At 34.0% G+C, this 21,556-nt stretch overlaps 2 protein-coding genes across 2 annotated transcripts; both read left to right on the forward strand.

Annotated features, from left to right (window-relative positions):
- Window positions 1-2,085: 2,085 nt before the first annotated feature.
- LOC146540587 (uncharacterized) lies at window positions 2,086-6,385 on the forward strand. Its single transcript, XM_085205255.1, has 6 exons — window positions 2,086-2,248; window positions 3,761-3,911; window positions 4,178-4,292; window positions 5,083-5,217; window positions 5,435-5,648; window positions 6,065-6,385. Exons 1-6 carry the CDS (start codon window positions 2,086-2,088, stop codon window positions 6,214-6,216), a joined length of 930 nt encoding a protein of 309 aa, XP_085061381.1. The 3' UTR covers window positions 6,217-6,385.
- Window positions 6,386-7,704: 1,319 nt separating this feature from the next.
- Window positions 7,705-12,801, forward strand: LOC146540588 (uncharacterized). Its single transcript, XM_085200806.1, has 6 exons — window positions 7,705-8,347; window positions 9,518-9,668; window positions 10,847-10,961; window positions 11,430-11,564; window positions 12,014-12,227; window positions 12,548-12,801. The coding sequence occupies exons 1-6, from the start codon at window positions 8,185-8,187 to the stop codon at window positions 12,697-12,699; spliced, it is 930 nt and encodes a 309-aa protein (XP_085056932.1). The 5' UTR covers window positions 7,705-8,184; the 3' UTR covers window positions 12,700-12,801.
- The last annotated feature ends 8,755 nt before the right edge of the window (window positions 12,802-21,556 follow it).

Genomic DNA, 21,556 nt, shown 5'->3' on the forward strand with positions numbered 1-21,556 from the left:
AACTATCAACTCATAACCTCATTGTACACATTTTATATGATCATAAAAGCTTGTCGCGCGATTTACTTGTGTAAATTAACTAGTACTAATTTAATTATGTAAAATCTGCTAAGTTTCAATTTAATTAAATTTTGATTAACGCGACAAGCTTTTATGATCATATAAATTGTGTTAGTTTTCTTAAATAGATAAAAGTTTAGAAATATTAAATAAAGAAAAATAGATAAAAATATATATAAAAAAATATACACAAACACGTCGAGGCTTAGGGGAAGACAACTCAACACGCATTATCTGAAAAATTGGGCGAAAAGTGATGAATAAAGTGTCTTAACGCAAGCTTTCTTTTGTTTTTGTTTACCCTGCTTGCAGTAAATATAACCAGCACAAAGCTAAAACAATAAATGAAATAAAAACAAATCTATTAGAGATGAAAGGTAAAGTAAATTAAAAATAAAGATAGGAAGAAAGGTGCAAGACTGACAAGGTCTCTGGAATCCGTTGGATGAGGGCATCTTGAAACGAGACCTTACGTCCAGCAAGAGGCGTGAAAAGGCTGGGATGAAGATTATAATGATTAAATATATAAACATATTATAAATTATCTTTAATTATAGTTTATTATTTAAGTACTCAAGCCTATATTTACTATAACAAATAATTTTCTAATAGGTATAATTAGTTTTATTGGCATTCATGGCGCAGGGGCGGAAAGTGTGGTTGTAAACGCGACTGGTTCTGGGTTCGATTCCCACTGAAGGAAATATTTATTTAATTTTTTTTTTCCATTACTTCGCCCTTTAGTCGAGGCAAAGTGGTATATTATAGAGACAAGAAGTAAAAGAAGTAAAATGTTTTTTCTCAAAGGACATTTAGAATATGTGATATTTTTTATTCCAAGTTCTACTTGGTTAAAGCTAGTCTTCCTAAATAAACATAAAAAAATCCATGCCAGGCCATTCACCGTTTTACTAACAACTAAATTCGTGTTTTTATTATTAAAATAAAATATATACCTACAATTTTATTTTTATAATACTATATTATTAGGAGGGCATAAAATCGATATTTTTATACTCGTTTTTATTACTGTACAGATGTACATATGTAGTTGTGCTGTTTTTAAAATCTTCACATAAACTTGTTATATTTTTCAATAAATTAAATGCTATATGTTAATTTTTTTCTGTATGTAAAGGTCGATTAAATTTCTTTTAGTATGTAGAGCTCATGGTATTCTAATATGATAAAAAGGAAGAGTTTGTTTGGGTGAACCCACTTAGCTCAGGAACCTTTGGTTTGAATTAGTTCTTGTATAATTCTTTATCGAGGCTCGCTACAAGATGTTGATTTAGAATTATGATTTTAGTTATAATTAATTAATGGTTTTAAACAAAAATCCCAACATTTACGCAGGCTAACAATATGAAGTCTAGTTGTTATCTATAAATATAATAAACTAGCGGCCCATCCGGGGCTTCGCCTGCGTGAACTACGTTATTATTAATTTCCGTCTCCATGAGTACCTACGTCCTATAAGTGATGTCCATGCAAAATTTGAGACTCCTAGCATACGTAGTAACGAAGTTTCATACAAATTTTCGACCCCAAAAACAACCCCTTAGAAGATGAATATTGCAAATTCCCGTCTTAGCGAGCACCTACGTCCTATAAATAACTCCTATGCAAAATTTGAGATTTCTAGCACATGTAGTTTCTGAGATTTCGTGATGAGTGAGTGACCTTTCGATTTTATATATATAGATAATAATAAATTTTGATGAAATTATAGGAATTTCAGAGTACTCCAGTGATATTGTCAAGTCTACAGTTAACTTGATAAATATCTAAAAACGCTTATATATATTTTTTTATATCTAGACTTCTAAAAAGAAAATTCTTTCCTCTTTATTTCATTTAATAAGAAACCAAAATAAAAAATAAAATTATAAAAATATAAATACTAAAAATAAATAATATCTATCGCTTCTAATAAGGAACAAATGGCCTTCAATTCTTCTTAATATAAGTGTTCGTATTATTGTCGTCAAGCACAGTTGATCCAAGCATCTCTAATAATCCACAATGGAATCAATACCGAAAGACTCTATCCTGGAGTTCAATCCCGATACGTTACAGTTCTTGAGGCAACAGTATAACTTAGACAAGCCAGGGAGGATACAAGAAGCCATCGACTTGCTGGAAGAATGGATTAAAAAACAGCCACATTTCAGAAAGAAAGATTTTTGTTAGTATATATTTTTTTTATATTTTCAAATCATATTTTAATTGATATAAAGAATTCTGGGTTATAGATTTCTACATATATTTTGAAAATTTTGTACATTCAGACTGTAAGTTAACAGAAGAGGAAATAAATAATATTTCACAATTTTAAATTAAAATCTTTTCGTTACTTATGTAAGGTATATAATAAAATACTATAATATAAAAATATAATATAATATAATATATAATAATATAATAAAGCGGAAGAGTTTGTTTGTTTGTTTGTTTGTTTGTTTGTTTGAACGCTAAGATCTCTGGATCTACTGGTCCGATTTTCATTGTTTTTGTTTTGTATGAAAGCTGCATTCTTCAGAAGTGCTATAGGCTATATAACATTACATTACACATATATACTAATATATTTTAAAGTACATTCTAATTTGACATGCAATTTATTCTGCCATGTTAATAACAACCGTCGTTGCTACGCGACCGCTACCGCGACGTTTTGATATTCATCCTTATGAAAATAAATATAATAGTCACTTTTAGCATTTCATCTAGATTGAAATTATAGTTTACTGTATAACATACTAATAAATAATTAAGGAGATGTCACTGATTCCAAATGACCTAGCCACCTAGCGGGCGGCACAGTATGACCGACGCGAACGGGCAGATGACGTTGACGGTTCTATAAATTTTCATACATTTTCGAACTATTGTAAATGTTTATGTAATTATTTGCTGTTTATAATTAATTTAAGCTACACTTTGGTTCTCTTCTTATTTTATTTAATATTGCCCGCTAAAATTATCCTACTTAATAGAGAGAAATGTTTAGTTATTTCGTAGAGTCGATAGCTATGTACGCACGCTCGGAAAACTTTAGGTACTTTTTCTAATATTAAGAATACCTATTCTTTAGTTACTTTTAATCCTTTTGTTGGTTCATTTCAATAACTCGGATAATTTTTTCTAATAATGTGTATCTAATTATTATTCTTTGTGATTATTTAAGCTTATATTTTCTTACTAATTCTATTGAAAATTTAAAATAATTTCATGAATATATTTAATAAATATTCTTATAGTTGAAGCAGGCGTAGCCGCGTCCGGGTCCACTAGTATAAAAATATACCTCTTTGTCAATCGAATTTGAAGCGATTGGTTTTTGGAACAAAGCAAGAGAAGCTTAGCGAGCGAAGCGAGAAAGCGAAACCTCCAACGTAATAATAATTACATCTCGATCTCGATTGATGATTTCTTTGCAGAAAATTAAGTTACTTTTAATAGCTTAATTTGCTTTTAATAGTAGCAAGTATAACAGTATGTAATGAGCTTAATGAAGCTTCATTTGTGTAATTTTTATGTTTATATTTTTCACATCTGATGACACTAAATAAATAAGTTTTATAATAACTATATTTAAATTATATTTTGCAAAATACTAATTCAAGAATGATTCATATTTATTTTGTTTTATCTTTAATTACTGTACAATGTTATACCTAATATATGTATGTTTCAGCAAGGGATTATTTGGAAAGAACTATTATAATTACTAAAGGTTCCGTGGAAAGAGCTAAGATGAAGCTAGATAGAATATGCACGTACAGAACGTTGTATCCAAGCTTTTTTGGAGTTCGCGATATGAGGAATTGTGAATCATTGTCATATATGTAAGTTAATATTTTTGGATTCAGTTATTCAGATGTCTAGAGTGAGGGCAGAATTTTTTTTTAATTCTGAAGCTTCACGCACATAGGCAGGATAGGCAGAGGCAACCTGGAAACCTAGTGTTGAGACACTCCTTTCTTATTAAGATACATACCTACTTCCCAGTTGAGTAGCGGAACTTAACACCCCGCTTATGCTTCGTTATCAGAGCGAGGGGATTTTATTTATAAGTTTATTCCAGTTTTTATTTTATATTTTAAAATTTTAGAAAAGGTGCATTTTTGCCTAAACTCACAAAAGAACATTATAGAACATTCATGATAAAAACTACAGCAAAATCGTATCCGAGCGGATTCATGGAAATGTATCAATATTTTTTCAGGGTAAGATTTTTCATTACAATTTTTCAGCTGCAGTAGCACAACGTAAAAGAATTTATCTTTCGATATATTTTCTATTTGCTTAGGTATGATTTCTGGTATTTTTTTCCATTTCCACAGTAGCTAGGTGCTAAAATTAGGTTTTTGGTGAATATTCTGAAGTGCGTCATATAATATCTAAAATACTAACATTTAGGGTAAAGTTATAAATTTAAGCTACCAATATTTGGAGAGTTTCCAAAAATTAGGCCTGAGCGAAGTGCTTCCAGCGGCCAGGTGAGACCAGAATGCAATAAATAACAAATATTTACTTAATCATTTAAATATTACTTTATTTAAAAAGGCAAAAAGGATTTTTTAGTAAAATTTAGTAAAACGCAAGCAACAAGCACTTGGAGACCAGGAGTTACTGATATTGTACCTCTATAGAGAGGATAGAGAGCAGATACAATACATTCTGATAAGAAGATCGCTCAAGTCTATATCAGCCCACTTTGCCCTATTAAGAATTTTATTATCTTATTGATTTTGATTTTACTAAAAGAATTAATAAATAAAGGACTGTATACCCATTAAAATTAATTTATAATGCGTCATCGGTGGTTGCTGGGTGGCAAGAGACCATCGCGAGGGCTGGCCATACCCTCGTGCTCTTTACTACTGCGACAGATCTGAGAGACTTGAAATTTATTCCAGAAAGAGATATACTTTAAATATAATTAATTTGTAATATTATAAGTTTTTAGAACTAACTAAAAAAAATAATTTTAAACAAAGTTAATTTTAATTATAGCAATGTGAGTATATACAAGCACACGATTATTGCAACGGCCTGATCCTCTTCCTGGACGCGAATGAAGCGAATATTATGGAGACGTTGAAGGCATATAACATCTCTGAGTTGCGTCAACTATTACTTATAATTAAGGTAAAGTAAAAAAGAGAAAAATGGTTTTATATATATATATATATATATATATATATATATATACATGTATTAGGCAGAGGCATTATATTTATAATTTTCGCTTTGGTGTGGCTGCGGTGGAAATTGGGGAACGAAGTGTCTAAATACTAGGTTCCCTCAGCCTACCCTGCTGCGTTACATCGTTACGTTAAAAGAATTAATAAATTCAATTTTATAGGAAGGATACGCAATGAGATTGAAAGGTATACATCTTTTATCAGAATCAAAGGCTATAGATGCAATTGTTTCTTTATTCAAACAAGTGTTTAGTGCAAAGATTGCATCTCGAATCGCTGTACATAAAGCAATAGATACATTCTACGAATATGTTCCCAAGGAGACACTACCACGAGACTATGGCGGTAATGAAAAATCGCTGACAGAACTTCATGGTATGTTAATTTATATATTAATAGATTCACACTGTAAAGCTGTTCCGTTAAAGCAGGCTAGGCAGTTAGGAGTGAGTTAAGACACTCCATTCTTTACTTTTTGCTTCTTTTCAAGATATTGTATATTAGCTGGCGAAACACAACGACGCGTATTGTGTTGTCACCAGAATCAGGGCAGAGTGGGTTCGGTTCCCATTCAGGGAAATGATTTAGCCAGAAAAGATATTTATTTAATAAAGGTGTGGAAAAGCTTCCCTCGATCACGTTACGCCGGCTTTCGTCACTATTATCTTGAATTCAGACAGAAAGTGAAACGAGAGGTCTTGTCACGTGACACAAAAAACTTCACTCTTTTTCCCGCAAATTTCTTATGCGGGAAGAGGGATGAATCATTTTTTTTTTATTTTTGATTACAGAACAATTTCAAGAAATTTTGTCAGGGAAGGAGTTTTCAGAATATCTGGCAGAAATGCATAAAGCTAATACAAACGAAGACTTGAGGGTGTTAACAGAAGATGACGAAGCTTTAGGTGTACCGGGAACCTTTAGAGCTTTGGCTGTCGATTAATATAAAATAAAAAAAAAATATAATAAACAATTAAAAAACATATATTTGAAGAACAAAATATAATTTTTGTCATGGAATAGGTTATGGGATGTGTAAAGTGAACATGAAATTACCTTTTACAATATGTATATTTCTTTTATTACTTAAATAATAAATTATTTTTGTTTATTAATAAATTGTCTTTATTTATGTTTTATATCACAACTAGCGACTCAAACTTGTTTTATTACTGTAAAAAAAAAATTGCTATTTTTGTGCGATTTTGAAGTAGTCATAATGGAAAAGAAATGGTCTCAAGCAAATAACACACTGTAGACTTTTACTTAAAATAAACATATAACAAAGTAGAACGACACAGTTTTCATATCTTATTATGTTTTGTGGAAAGAAGAAATACATCTCCTTTAGTATTTTTTTCTACGTAGCATTAGTTTCGGTTTTTGTAGGCAAAGTCTTGGCCGGCATGTGGACTTCAACATCCTTGACATTGTTGGTAGTCAATCGATTGGCTCTTAAATATCCTGCATCACATTATCCAGAATTTAATTCTACAGATAGATATAGCAAGGCACTTCTTTCCGGCTCTGGCTACACTATCTTGGCCGATGTTCTTAGAAGTTAACTGCAACGTTGCAAGAACCCAAACTAACTTAAAATACGTACGTACCTAGGTGTCACATACTTATCATCTCAGCATCTTCCTTTCCGTGAGGTGAAGCTGCAGTTTTTACCGTCAGAATTTACTGCTGTATACAAGACCTGGTCGGAATTTGCTCATGTATTACTACACACTACTATAGAAACGCCTATTCGGCCCAATTTGGACAGCTGGAACATCGTGATCGATTATTTAAGTCTCGTGTATAATGCATTCAAAATACCTGAACTTTTTCAACTTACCGGCTGGTTTCAGATCGTATAAATAGTGTTAGAATCCAAGTTTTTTCAGCTTAAGACCACCTATTGAAAGCCAGTTCTTTTCCTTTACGTATTCACACTTAATTTTACGAAAATTCCATGTTTCTCTAATGTGTCATTTTTTAATGGTAAAAATTGCACCCTAATCTTACTGCAATGACCGAAAATAATTTTTACCATATTTTCAAAAACTATATTTTGCCGTTGTGTATATTTTTCTTTTTAAGGTTTCGTACCTAAAAAGGAAAAAAACGGCACCCTTATAGGGTCACTTTGTTGTCCGTTTATCAAGACAATTTATCTTAAGATCACGAGAAGGTGCTAGGCCGAAAAGACCGTCTTACGTTATAACTAAATGGGTTTCTTGATTTTTAAAATAATAAACAATATTATTTTTATATAATACTATATGATTTGAAGAACATAAAATCGATATTTTTATGCTTGTTTTTATTACTGTACGTATTGACTGGCGTTTTTGAAAACTTTACGTAAATTGTTAATATTTTCCAATAAACGAAATGATTTAGGTTTATTCTTTTCTGACGGTAGTTACTAGCTTTGAGTGCTAAGTCGAAGGTTATCGATTCGATTTCTTTAAGTATTTAGCGCCAATGATATTTACTAGAGATGTATGGAAACTTCGTTATCGGTTCGGATGCTATTCAATCGGAGATGGCTCGATGGCCCCTAGATTCTTGCAAAATGAGCTGAACGTATCCTTGATTTGGTTTTTGAAGAATAGACTTATGTCAAAGTCAACTGTTTGATTCATTATATAAACCTAACTATTACATGTGGTTTGATAAAAATTATTTCATCACAAATGAGACTAGATATACTCCATAAAATGACCCGGAAAGCTGTTTAAATACAAAAAATATTATTTTTAATAGAGAACATCTTTTGAAAAGAAACCAAATTTAAAAAAAATAAAAAAATAGTATCGCTGCTAATGGACGACAACGACGACCTTCATCTCTTCATAATATAAATCTTTGTAAAATTATTACCAAGAACAGTTGATCAAATCATCTCCACCAAAGCACAATGGAATCAATACCTAAAGATTCCATCCTGGAGTTCAATCCCGACACGTTACAGTTCTTGAGGCGACAGTATAACTTAGACAAGCCAGGGAGGATACAAGAAGCCATCGACTTGCTGGAAGAATGGATTGAAAAGCAACCACATTTTAGAAAAAAAGATTTTCGTAATTATAATCTATATATATAAAAGGACTTGTCCTCACTGACTGAGGTAAGACGCACGCACAACCGTAACCGCTGATGGGAGAAACGTGAAATTTGGACAGATGTTTACTTTCGTAATCTGGACATCCACTAAGAAGGAATTTTGAAAAATTTTTACCCTAAAGGGGTGAAATAGGGGTTCAAAGTTTGTATGGAAAAAAAACTAAATCGGCACCGATTTTTATAAAATTTGAAATTTAGATTTTTAAAAGTATTTAATTGAATACATGTTTCATCGTTTTCTAGAATTCTCCCCTTAAGAATGTAAATAAGGGGTTGAAAGTTTGTATGGAAAAATCTTAAATCGCCACCGATTTTTATAAAAATTGATATTTAGACTCTTAAAAGTATTTAATTGAACACATGTTTCATGGTTTTCTAGAATTCTTCCCCTAAGGGTGCAAATAAGAGGTTGAAAGTTTGTATAGATTTTTTTTTAAACCGGCACCAATTTTTATAACATTTGAAATTCAGACTCTTAAAAGTATTTAATTGAACACTTGTTTCATGGTTTTCTAGAATTCTTCCCCTAAGGGTGCAAATAAGGGGTTGAAAGTTTGTATAGAAAAATTCTTAATACGCCACCGATTTTTATAAAATTTTAAATTTAGACTCTTCAAAATATTTAATTGAACATACGAGTATGTTTCATGGGTTATTAGAATTTACTCCTAAATAGGCAAGCGAAGCTGCGCGCGTCCGCTAGTTAAATATATTTTGCTTATGGATTTCTATTTACTCTTAAAAATATTTTTTTCTTGGTTTGTTGTTTTGAGTGAGATTTTAATATAAATATTTACATACGATGACAGAAATTACATTATATATTTACTTTTGCAAAAACTGTTGTTTTACGGCTTTTTTTATAATAAACTGGTGGATAATAATATAATATAATAAACTTTTTTAAAATAAAATGCTTTTTTAAAGTTCACACTTCGTTCTCCACATTCCGCCCAATTTTTATGACATTGTGTATTGGATCAATATTGCACTTTGCCTGCCAGTTACTAATGAAAATTAAATATAAGAATTCCTCCAAATGAGAATCGAACCCACAAAAATCGCGATAGCGGTCACGATGTATCATCTGTTTTTTATGTTAATTTTTTTATGTTAATTTCTTTTAGCAAGGGATTATTTAGAAAGAACTATTATCATTAGCAAAGGTTCCGTAGAAAGAGCAAAACTGAAATTGGATAGAATATGCACATACAGAACGCTATATCCCCATTTTTTTGGAGTACCCGATATAAGGAAATGTGAATCATTGACGTATCTGTAAGTATTTGTATTTAATATTATAACAAATTTCAGTTTTAGAGTCCCGTAAAGCACTAACAATAGCCTTATAGGATCATTTTATTGTCTGCCTGTCTGTGCATCTCTCAAGACAATTTTTTCTCAAAAAGTATGCTTTTTATTTTGATGAAGCTAAAATTAATATTCAAGACTACAGTCCCTTGGGGTATAAAAAAAATCTGAATTAAAGCAATAAAGAAAACCGGATAGAAGCGAGTCGGGCTCGCCCACCGGGGGTTCTGTACCAATATTGGAGGTCTGTGATACATCAGATGAAAGAACTCTGGCTAAGCTAGGCTTGAATTTCTAAAATATATATATAGAAGTATAGTCCGTCGCATCAATCAATCAAATCATCATCATCAAATCATCATCAGTGATTGGGAACCCACCACAAATTATGTCAGGCTCTAGAAGGGGGGGAAGGGTTCGGCAAAGATCACGACATATCGAGGGGGGGATCTTATTAGTAAGATTAGTGTTGTTATCGTGCAAGGTGCTTGCGAATCCGTGATCCGAGGACAATGTATATATATAATGTTTGAGGTGTGACTGTAAAACCGACTAAAGATGAAATATTAATTTAAATTTATATTTCCATTTCTTCGCTCTAGTGTCGAGGCAAGAACGCGGTGTTGAGTTGCACCACTCGACTCGCAATGTCTCCCGTATTCGGCGGAAAGTGGGTAACGTAGTGTCTTAACACTAGATTCCCTCTGCCTACAGATTACCCTGCTTTGTGCCGGATACAGAATGAAACTGTTTTACTTGTAATTAAATAATGTTTATGTACTCGTGCACATGTTTTTCGCATGATTACGCTATTAATTTTATTATTTTTAAGCCAGCAACAACAACTTGCTAGCTTTCTGCTTAGTCTAGATATTTTTATCGTGGTCTTTAATTTTCTAGATTAAAAAAAAACTTTTTTACCTGTGTTTTATTAAAGATAGTAAAATTCAAAAAAATTGAAATGGGGGAAGGGAAGTGAAAATATTAATAAAAACATCACTTGAGTAGTGCAGGACCATTTAAAAAAATTGTATGATAATTATTCCTATTTATTATAATTATTAATTAAATAATATGAATAATTATTTTTATTTTTTTATTTTTGCAATTTCTTTGTATTTTTTATATAAATCTTTACTTTTTAGGCGAGGGGCGTTTATGCGTAAACTAACAAAGGAGCATTACAGGACATTCGTATTTAAAAGTGAAGCGAAAACTTACCCGATTGGGTTATTACAGGCATATCAGTATTTTTTCTTGGTAATACTTTTTTACTATACTATTAAATTTATAGATAGATTTATTTTTTAGTATACTATTAAATTTTTATAGCTTCATGTTGTATGTCGCATATACCACGGTAAACAGATGGAACCTGGGAACTTAGTGTTAAGATACTCCATTCACATCCGTTCTCCACTTTCCACCGAATTTTGGGGCATTGTGTGTTGAGTGGCAGAATCTAACGCCGTGCTTTGCCTCGATACTCAATAACAGATCGCGAGTGGGAACTGAGCCCACAACCTGGCTTAACAGTCGCACTTGAGCCTCTGTGCCACGGCAGACTTCTTCATGATATATGTTCCTTAAGACTGTCAATCATCTTAGAAGGGATCATTTGTGGTCTTAAATAGAAAGATATATACACTTCTTTCTTTGCAAGGCATATAAATTTATTCTGGTTATATAATTCTTATCTAATTTATATATCTTTATATATCTTTATAGCAATGTGAATATATACAAGCGCATGATTATTGCAATGGGTTAGTACTCGTGGTGGACTTCAGCGAGGCTAATATTATGGAGACATTGAAAGCGTACAACCTAACGGAACTACGACAAGGATTACATGTTATAAAGGTAATAGGGATGGCTTAATAACAAAATCTGGTCAAGTGCGAGTCGGCCGCGCCCACTGAGGGTTCCGTACCAATTACAAGATGGCTTATAAAGGTTGACAAATTTAAGTTTGCTGGCGTTTGCTCTACCCATGTTTTGTATAAAATTCGATTATTTGAAATTTATATATGTAAAAAAATGGACCCAGGGACCCTAGTGATAAAACTCTCTGTTCCCCACTTTCCGCTGAATTCTGGAGGCATTGAGTGTTGAGTGGCGAAACTCAACGCCGCGCAACAATAGGGCGAAAAAAAATGGAAATATAAATTTAAATAAATATTATATTTCCACAACTGCGGATCAAACCCACGACCAGTCGCGTTTATCCCGGTGGCCCTGCGCCACGACTGGCCTTAAACCATGGACTGGCCCTCTAAAACATTAACAATAATAAAATTTCGACTTCATAGGAAGGATATGGTATGAGAATCAAAGGATTACATCTTTTATCCCAATCTAAAGCTATAGATGCACTGGTGGCCTTGTTCAAACAAGTGTTCAGCGCCAAGCTTGCATCTCGGATCGTCGTACACAAAACTATGGACACCCTACACGAATATGTGCCTGCAGACGTATTACCAAAAGATTATGGCGGCAATGAGAAAACATTAATTGAATTGCATAGTAAGTTTTTTTTAAATTGCTTCCTATATTTAATAGACTATATTAATTTAACGGGAACAGACGCTGTTCTCGTTAAGATATGTTCGTTCTCCACTTTCCGCTGAATTCTGGAGGCATTGCGTGTAGAGTGGTGGGCCTCAACGTCGCTCTTTACCAAAGAGAGAAAGAGAGAGAGAGAGAGAGAGAGAGAGAGAGAGAGAGAGAGAGAGAGAGAGAGAGAGAGAGAGAGGTAGTCTCATTACCAGAGCAAAGAAAAGACAATATTAAACATTTTTTTCCTCGAAAAGTTCTAATGTGTTTTTGTATAATTTATATTACAGATGAGTTTCTAGATATACTTACAGCAAAGAAATTTTTAGAATATATGGATGAAATAAATAAGGCGATCACAAATGAGGATTTGAGGGTGTTGACGGATGAAGATCAAGCTTTGGGTGTTCCGGGAACTTTTAGAGCTTTGAGTGTCGATTGATAATAATTTGAGTGTTGAGTTACTAACCTAACCTATTTTATAATGAACAATAACAGAAAGTTGAAGAGAGAGAGAAGAGTTAGAGAAAACCGGTTGTGGAACAAAAAATATTAAATATACTTTAATAATGTCTTTTTATTGTTTTTTTCAATTTGTTATTTTTATAATTTTTCAATATATTATATTGTTATTTATTGTTAGTTTTAACAGGTTTTTACTTGTTAGTTTTTTACTGTAACTACGTATGTGAAATCTTGCAAGCTCAAATTGTCAAATTCCCAGGGTCCCATTGAGCTGAAATATGAATTACTTATATCTGGATTTGGATTTGTTGGAGGGAACCTAGTGTTGAACCCCAAACTCTGCATGTTAAGTGGCGGTACTCAGAAAGAGTAAATAAAAATATTTAGGTAAATATTAATTTCCTCGAATAGGAATCGAACCCATAACGTACCGCGTTTACAATTGTACGTTTCTACGTTTTATTTGGATTATTACGGCTTCAGTTATATTGATAATTCTATGACAATGAAATGACATATAATTAATATTAATGTCATTCATATTACAATTATGCATAATATTCTTGAGGTCATAATTAAACATTAAATAAGCGTATATAAGACGTTTTATTTGTTTATTCGTTCCTTATATAGTTGATACACTGGCCCAGTTAGTTTTTTTAAATAGATAAAAGTTTAGAAATTTTAAGTAAAGAAAAATAGACAAAAATATATATAAAAAATATACACAAACAGAATTGACGTCGAGGCTTAGGGGAAGACAACTCAACACGCATTATCTGAAAAATTGGGCGAAAAGTGATGAATAAAGTGTCTTAACGCAAGCTTTCTTTTGTATTTGTTTACCCTGCTTGCAGCAAATATAACCAGCATAAAGATAAAACAATAAATGAAATAAAAACAAATCTATTAGAGATGAAAGGTAAAGGAAATTAAAGATAAGGAAAGGCGGGAGGCTGGAAGAAAGGAAGGCTTACAAGGTCACCGGAAGCCGTTGGATGTGGGCATCTCAAGACGAGATCTTACGTCCAGCAGGATGCGTGAAAATGCTGGGATGAAAATTATTATAATGATGATACTCATAGATAAAATATATAAACATATTATTAACTAGCGGACGCGCGCAGCTTCGCCTGCTTATTGATACCCTTAGGAGTGAATTATAATAAACCATAAAACACGTAAATGACATATTTTTAGGTCCAAATTTCAAATTTTATAAAAATCGATGGCGATTTAAAAACTTTTCCGTACAAACTTTCAACCCCTTATTTGCACCCTAAGAGGGAGAATTCTAGAAAACGATGAAACACGTGTTCAATTAAATACTTTTAAAAATCTACATTTCAAATTTTATAAAAATCGGTGGCGATTTAAAAAAAAATCCATACAAACTTTCATCCCCTATTTCACCCCTTTAGGGTTAAAATTTTTTAAAATCCCTTCTTAGTGGATGTCCAGATAACAAAAGTAAACTTTTGTCCAAATTTTACGTTTCTACCATCAGCGGATACGGCTGTGCGTGCGTCTTATCTCAGTCAGTGAGTACAAGTCCTTTTATATATATAGATTATTTAAGTACTGAAGCCTATATTTACTATAACGAATAATTTTCTAATAGGTATAATTAGTTTTATTGGCATTCATGGCGCAGGGGCGCAAAGTGTGATTGTAAACGCGACTGGTTCTGGGTTCGATTCCCACTGAAGGAAATATTTATTAAAATTTTGCTCTTTGGTCGAGGCAAGCTTTTATGATCATATAAATTGTGTACAATGAGGTTATGAGTTGATAGTTAAAATTTAAAAGAAAAAAAATATTTTCTCCTTTTTAAAGCGTTTAAATAAAAGCTTTTTCTAAAAATGATTTTTTGCTTATAATTTATTTTTTACTTTTTAGTTACCACTGGCTAGGTTTCTCACACTAGAGACATTTACCACGATTCCTCTTCTATGGTTAGGAATGCTGTTGGCGACACTAGACCCTTCCTGATTACAGTGGGGGTTCACCAGGGCTCGACTCTTAGTCCGTTCTTATTCAATGTAGTGCAGCCTCCATAGCTGATGATGTATGCTGACGACATAGCACTCATTGACGAGAACCGACTGACGCTGGAGCGTAAAGTGAACCTCTGGAAGGGTACGCTTGAGAACCGCGGTCTTAAACTAAATGTGTCGAAGACCGAGTACATGGCCTGCGGGAGCCCGGACTCGAGCACGATCCTTATAGGTCCTGAGCCAGCCGTTAAGTCAGAAAAGTTCAGGTACCTAGGATCCGTTATGCGCGAGTCTGGAGGCATCGATCACGATGTCCATGGCCGGATAATGCTGCCTGGGCCAAATGGCGGGAGGTCACTGGTGTGGTCTGTGACCGAAGAAAACCGCCAAGCTCAAGGGACTGATATACAAGAGCATCATACGACCGGTTCTTTTATACGGCAGCGAATGTTGGCCAGCACTATCTCGGCACACTCAGGAGCTTCACGTCACGGAAATTAAGATGCTGAGGTGGATGTGCGGCGTAACGCGGTCTGACCGCATACGCAACACATTCGTTCGAGGTAGTCTTGGGGTCCGTGACGTAGCGGATAAGCTCCAAGAGCGCCGCCTGAGATGATATGGCCACGTTACGCGCCGGTCTAAGAACTGAGTCGGATGCAAGTGCCTTGCTATATCAGTTCCTGGAGTGAGACCTCCTGGATGCCCAAGGAAGCGCTGGTTGGATGTCGTGATGCCGGATATGAGAGCCAATGGTCTAACCACTGAGGACGCTAAAGACCGCGCAAAGTGGAGTAGGTTGAGTAGGAAGGCAGACCCTGGCAATAGCCGGGATTAATGCCAAGAGGATTCTTCCTCCTGGCATTTCAACCTTCAACCTTCTGGTTTCTCACACTCGATGTCATATTATTTTTCTAATTATTCTCGGCAAGCTCTTTCATTTGATACCCGTATTGCAGATGTGCATAAATAATAACTATTCCGCCATCTTAGATGTTCCGCCATATTGGATTTAGAAAAATGTCACATTTTTCGAGTTACTCTCAACGAGCCCTTTCAATAGATATTCATATTGTACAAGTAGACTAAAATTACCTATTTGGCTATCTTGGATGGTCCGCCATATTGGATTTAGAATGACGTTAGATTATTTTTCGAGTTGCTCTCAATGAGCCCTTTCATTTGATATCCATATTGCAGAATTGCAAAAATAATAACTATTCGTACATCTTAGATGGTCCCCCATATTGGATTTAGAATGACGTCACATTATTTCCCAAGTTGCTCTCAAGAAGCCCTTTCATTTGATTCCCATATTATAGAAGTGCATTAAATATAACTATTCCGCCATTTTGGATGGTCCGCCATATTGGATTTAGAATGACGTTAGATTATTTTTCGAGTTGCTCTCAATGAGCCCTTTCATTTGATATCCATATTGCAGAATTGCAAAAATAATAACTATTCGTACATCTTGGATGGTCCCCCATATTGGATTTAGAATGACGTCACATTATTTCCCAAGTTGCTCTCAAGAAGCCCTTTCATTTGATACCCATATTATAGAAGTGCATTAAATATAACTATTCCGCCATCTTGGATGGCCCGCTTTATTAGATTTAGAATGACGTCACATCATTTTTCAAGTTGCTCTCAAGAAGCCCTTTCATTTGATACCCGTAATATACAAGTGCATCAAAAAAAACTATTCTGTTACTTTGGATGGTTCGCCATATTGGATTCAGAATGACGTTACACTATTTTTCCAGTTACTCTCAACAAGCCCTTTCATTTGATACCCATATTATAGAAGTTCATGAAATATAACTATTCCGCCATCCTGGATGGTCCGCCATATTGTATTTAGAATGAAGTCACAAACCTTATCGTGCATTGTCATCCAAACCAATCGTGTATACAAAATTTCAGCTCAATCGTACGAACATACCTTTCATTATATGAAAGCACAAAAAACTTGAATCGGCACGATTCTATTGGATTTCAAGTGATGTCACATTATTTTTCTAATAGTTCTCGGCAAGATCTTTCATTTGATACCCATATTGCAGAAGTGCATAAATAATAACTATTCCGCCATCTTAGATGTTCCGCCATATTGGATTTAGTATAACGTCACATTATTTTTAGAGTTACGGTCAACGACCCATTTCATTTAATATCTATATTGTAGAAGTAGACCAAATAGATACTCGGATATCTTCAATATCCTCCTTATGGGATTTAGAATGACATCACATTATTTTTCAAGTTGCTCTCAACGAGCTCTTTCATTTGATACCCATATTGTAGAAGTACATTAAAAATAACAATTCCGCCATCTTGCCTGGTCCGCCATATTACATTTAGAATGACGTCACATATTTTATCGTGCATTGTCATCCAAAGTAAACGTGTATACAAAATTTCAGCTCAATCGGTTGACGATATCTACTTCAAAATTGAGCTCTAAGATTTCACCCGAACCCACATACATACATTGCAAGTTAAATAAAAGCTTTTAAAAATATACCTCTTTGTCAATCGAATTTGAAGCGATTGGTTTTTGGAACAAAACAAGAGAAGCTTAGCGAGCGAAGCGAGCAGAAAGCGAAACCTCCAACGTAATAATAATTACATCTCGATCTCGATTGATGATTTCTTTGCAGAAAATTAACTTGCTTTTAGTAGCTTAATTTCCAACATTAATAGTAGCAAGTATAACAGTATGTAATGAGCTTAATGAAGTTTCGTTTGTGTATTTTTTTTAATTATATTTTTTACATGTGATGACACTAAATAAATAAGTTTTATAATAACTACATATATTTCCATTATATTTTGCAAAATGCTAATTCAAGAATGATTCATATTTATTAAAAGCTTTTATTTAACTTGCAATGTATGTATGTGGGTTCGGGTGAAATCTTAGAGCTCAATTTTGAAGTAGATATCGTCAACCGATTGAGCTGAAATTTTGTATACACGTTGACTTTGGATGACAATGCACGATAAAATATGTGACGTCATTCTAAATGTAATATGGCGGACTATACAAGATGGCGGAATTGTTATTTTTAATGTACTTCTACAATATGGGTATTAAATAAAAGGGCTCGTTGAAAGCAACTCGAAAAATAATGTGATGTTATTCTAAATCCCATAAGGAGGAAATCGAAGATAGTCGAGTATCTATTTGGTCTACTTCTACAATATAGATATTAAATGAAATGGGTCGTTGACCGTAACTCTAAAAATACTGTGACGTTATTCTAAATCCAATATGGCGGAACATCTAAGATGGCGGAATAGTTATTATTTATCCACTTCTGCAATATGGGTATCAAATGAAAGATCTTGCCGAGAACAATTAGAAAAATAATGTGACATCACTTGAAATCCAATAGAATTGACACGATTCAAGTTTTTTGTGCTTTCATATAATGAAAGGTACGTTCGTACGATTGAGCTGAAATTTTGTATACACGTTTAGTTTGGATGACAATGTACGATATGGTTTGTGACTTCATTCTAAATACAATATGGCGGACCATCCAGGATGGCGGAATAGTTATATTTCATGAACTTCTATAATATGGGTATCAAATGAAAGGGCTTCTTGAGAGTAACTGGAAAAATAGTGTAACGTCATTCTAAATCCAATATGGCGAACCATCCAAAGTAACAGAATAGTTATTTTTGATGCACTTATACATTACGGGTATCAAATGAAAGGGCTTCTTAAGAGCAACTTGAAAAATGATGTGACGTCATTCTAAATCTAATAAGGCGGACCATCCAAGATGGCGAAATAGTTATATTTAATGCACTTCTATAATATGGGTATCCAATGAAAGGGCTTCTTGAGAGCAACTTGGGAAATAATGTGATGTCATTCTAAATCCAATATGGCGGACCATCCAAGATAGCCGAATAGTTAATTTTAGTCTACTTCTACAATATGGATATCTATTGAAAGGGCTCGTTGAGAGTAACTCGAAAAATGTGACTTTTTCTAAATCCAATATGGCGGAACATCTAAGATGGCGGAATAGTTATTATTTATGCACTTCTGCAATACGGGTATCAAATGAAAGGGCTTGCCGAGAATAATTAGAAAAATAATATGACATCTAGTGTGAGAAACCTTCTTCCTCCTGGCATTAATCCCGGCTATTGCCAGGGTCTGCCTTCCTACTCAACCTACTCCACTTTGCGTGGTCTTTTGCGTCCTCGGTTGTTAAACCATTGGCTCTCATATCCGGCATCACGACATCCAACCAGCGCTTCCTTGGGCGTCCAGGAGGTCTCACTCCAGGAACTGATATAGCAAGGCACTTGCATCCGACATAGTTCTTAGATCGACGCGTAACGTGGCCAAACCATCTCAGGCGGCGCTCTTGGAACTTATCCGCTACGTCACGGACCCCAAGACTACCTCGAACGAATGTGTTACGTATGCGGTCAGACCGCGTTACGCCGCACATCCACCTCAGCATCTTCATTTCCGTGACGTGAAGCTCCTGAGTGTACCGAGATAGTGCTGGCCAACATTCGCTGCTGTATAAAAGAACCGGTCGTATTGCTCTTGCATATCTTGTATATCAGTCCCTTGAGCTTGGCGGTTTTCTTCGGTCTTAGACCACACCAGTGACCTCCCGCCATTTGGCCCAGGCAGCACTTATCCGGCCATTGACATCGTGATCGACGCCTCCAGACTCGTGCATAACGGATCCAAGGTACCTGAACTTTTCTGATTTAACGGCTGGCTCAGGACCTATACGAATCGTGCTCGAGTCCCGGCTCCCGCAGGCCATGTACTCGACACATTTAGTTTAAGGCCGCCGTTCTCAAGCGTACCCTTCCAGAGGTTCACTTTACGCTCCAGCCTCAGTCGGTTCTCGTCAATGAGTGCTATGTCGTCGGCATACATCATCAACCATGGAGGCTGCACTACATTGAATAAGAACGGACTAAGAGTCGAGCCCTGGTGAACCCCTACTGTAATCGGGAAGGGTCTAGTGTCGCCAACAGCATTCCTAACTATAGAAGCGGAATCGTGGTACATGTCTCTAGTGTGAGAAACCTAGCCAGTGGTAACTAAAAAGTAAAAAATAAATTATAAGCAAAAAATCATTTTTAGAAAAAGCTTTTATTTAAACGCTTTAAAAGGGAGAAAATAAAATTTGTCTTTTAAATTTTAACTACCAACTCATAACCTCATTGTACACAATTTATATGATCATAAAAGCTTGTCGCGTGATTTACTTGTGTAACTAAATTAGTGCTAATAATATACATACTTACTTCCCAGTTGAGTAGCGGAACTCAACCCCCCCTTATGATTCGTTATCAGAGCGAGGGGATTTCTACTACTACTTTTACTTATAAGTTTATTCCAGTTTTTATTTTATATTTTAAAATTTTAGAAAAGGTGCATTTTTGCCTAAACTCACAAAAGAACATTATAGAACATTCATGATAAAAACTACAGCAAAATCGTATCCGAGCGGATTCATGGAAATGTATCAATATTTTTTCATGGTAAGATTTTTCATTACAATTTTTCAGCTGCAGTAGCACAACGTAAAAGAATTTATCTTTCGATATATTTTCTATTTGCTTAGGTATGATTTCTGGTATTTTTTTCCATTTCCACAGTAGCTAGGTGCTAAAATTAGGTTTTTGGTGAATATTCTGAAGTGCATCATATAATATCTAAAATACTAACATTTAGGGTAAAGTTCAACAGTAACTAGGTGCTAAAATTAGGTTTTTGGTGTATATTTTGAAGTGCGTCATATAATATCTAAAATACTAACATTTAGGGTAAAGTTCAACAGTAACTAGGTGCTAAAATTAGGTTTTTGGTGAATATTCTGAACTGCGTCATATAATATCCATAATACTAACATTTAGGATAAAGTTATAAATTTTGGCTACCAATTTTAGAGTTTCCAGAAATTAGGCCTAAGCGAAGTGCTTCCTGCGGCCAGGTGAGACCAGAATGCAATAAATAACAAATATTTACTTAATCATTTAAATATTACTTTATTTAAAAAGGCAAAAAGGATTTTTTAGTAAAATTTAGTAAAACGCAAGCAACAAGCACTTAGAGACCAGGAGTTATTGATATTGTACCTCTATAAAGAGGATAGAGAGCAGATACATTATAATAAGAAGATCGCTCAAGTCTATATCAGCCCACTTTGCCCTATTAAGAATTTTATTATCTTATTGATTTTAATTAATTTTAATTTTACTAAAAGAATTAATAAATTAATGACTGTATACCCATTAAAATTAATTTACAATGCGTCATCGGTGGTTGCTAGGTGGCAAGAGACCATCGCGAGGGCTGGCCATACCCTCGTGCTCTTTACTACTGCAACCGATCTGAGAGACTTGAAATTTATTCCAGAAAGAGATATACTTTAAATAGAATTAATTCGTAATATTATAAGTGTTTAGAACTACCTAAAAAATATAATTTTAAACAAAATTAATTTTAATTGTAGCAATGTGAGTATATACAAGCACACGATTATTGCAATGGCCTAATCCTCTTCTTGGACGTTACGTCAACTATTACTTATAATTAAGGTAAAGTAAAAAAGAGAAAAATGGTTTTATATATATATATATATATATATATATATATATGTATTAGGCAGAGGCATTATATTTATAATTTTCGCTTTGGTGTGGCTGCGGTGGAAATTGGGGAACGAAGTGTCTAAATACTAGGTTCCCTCGGCCTACCCTGCTGCGTTACATCGTTACGTTAAAAGAATTAATAAATTCAATTTTATAGGAAGGATACGCAATGAGATTGAAAGG

This window comes from Heliconius melpomene, chromosome 2 (assembly GCF_056956725.1).
Source record: "Heliconius melpomene rosina isolate 202511_hmr_F chromosome 2, ASM5695672v1, whole genome shotgun sequence".
NCBI classification, from domain to species: Eukaryota; Metazoa; Arthropoda; class Insecta; order Lepidoptera; family Nymphalidae; genus Heliconius; species Heliconius melpomene.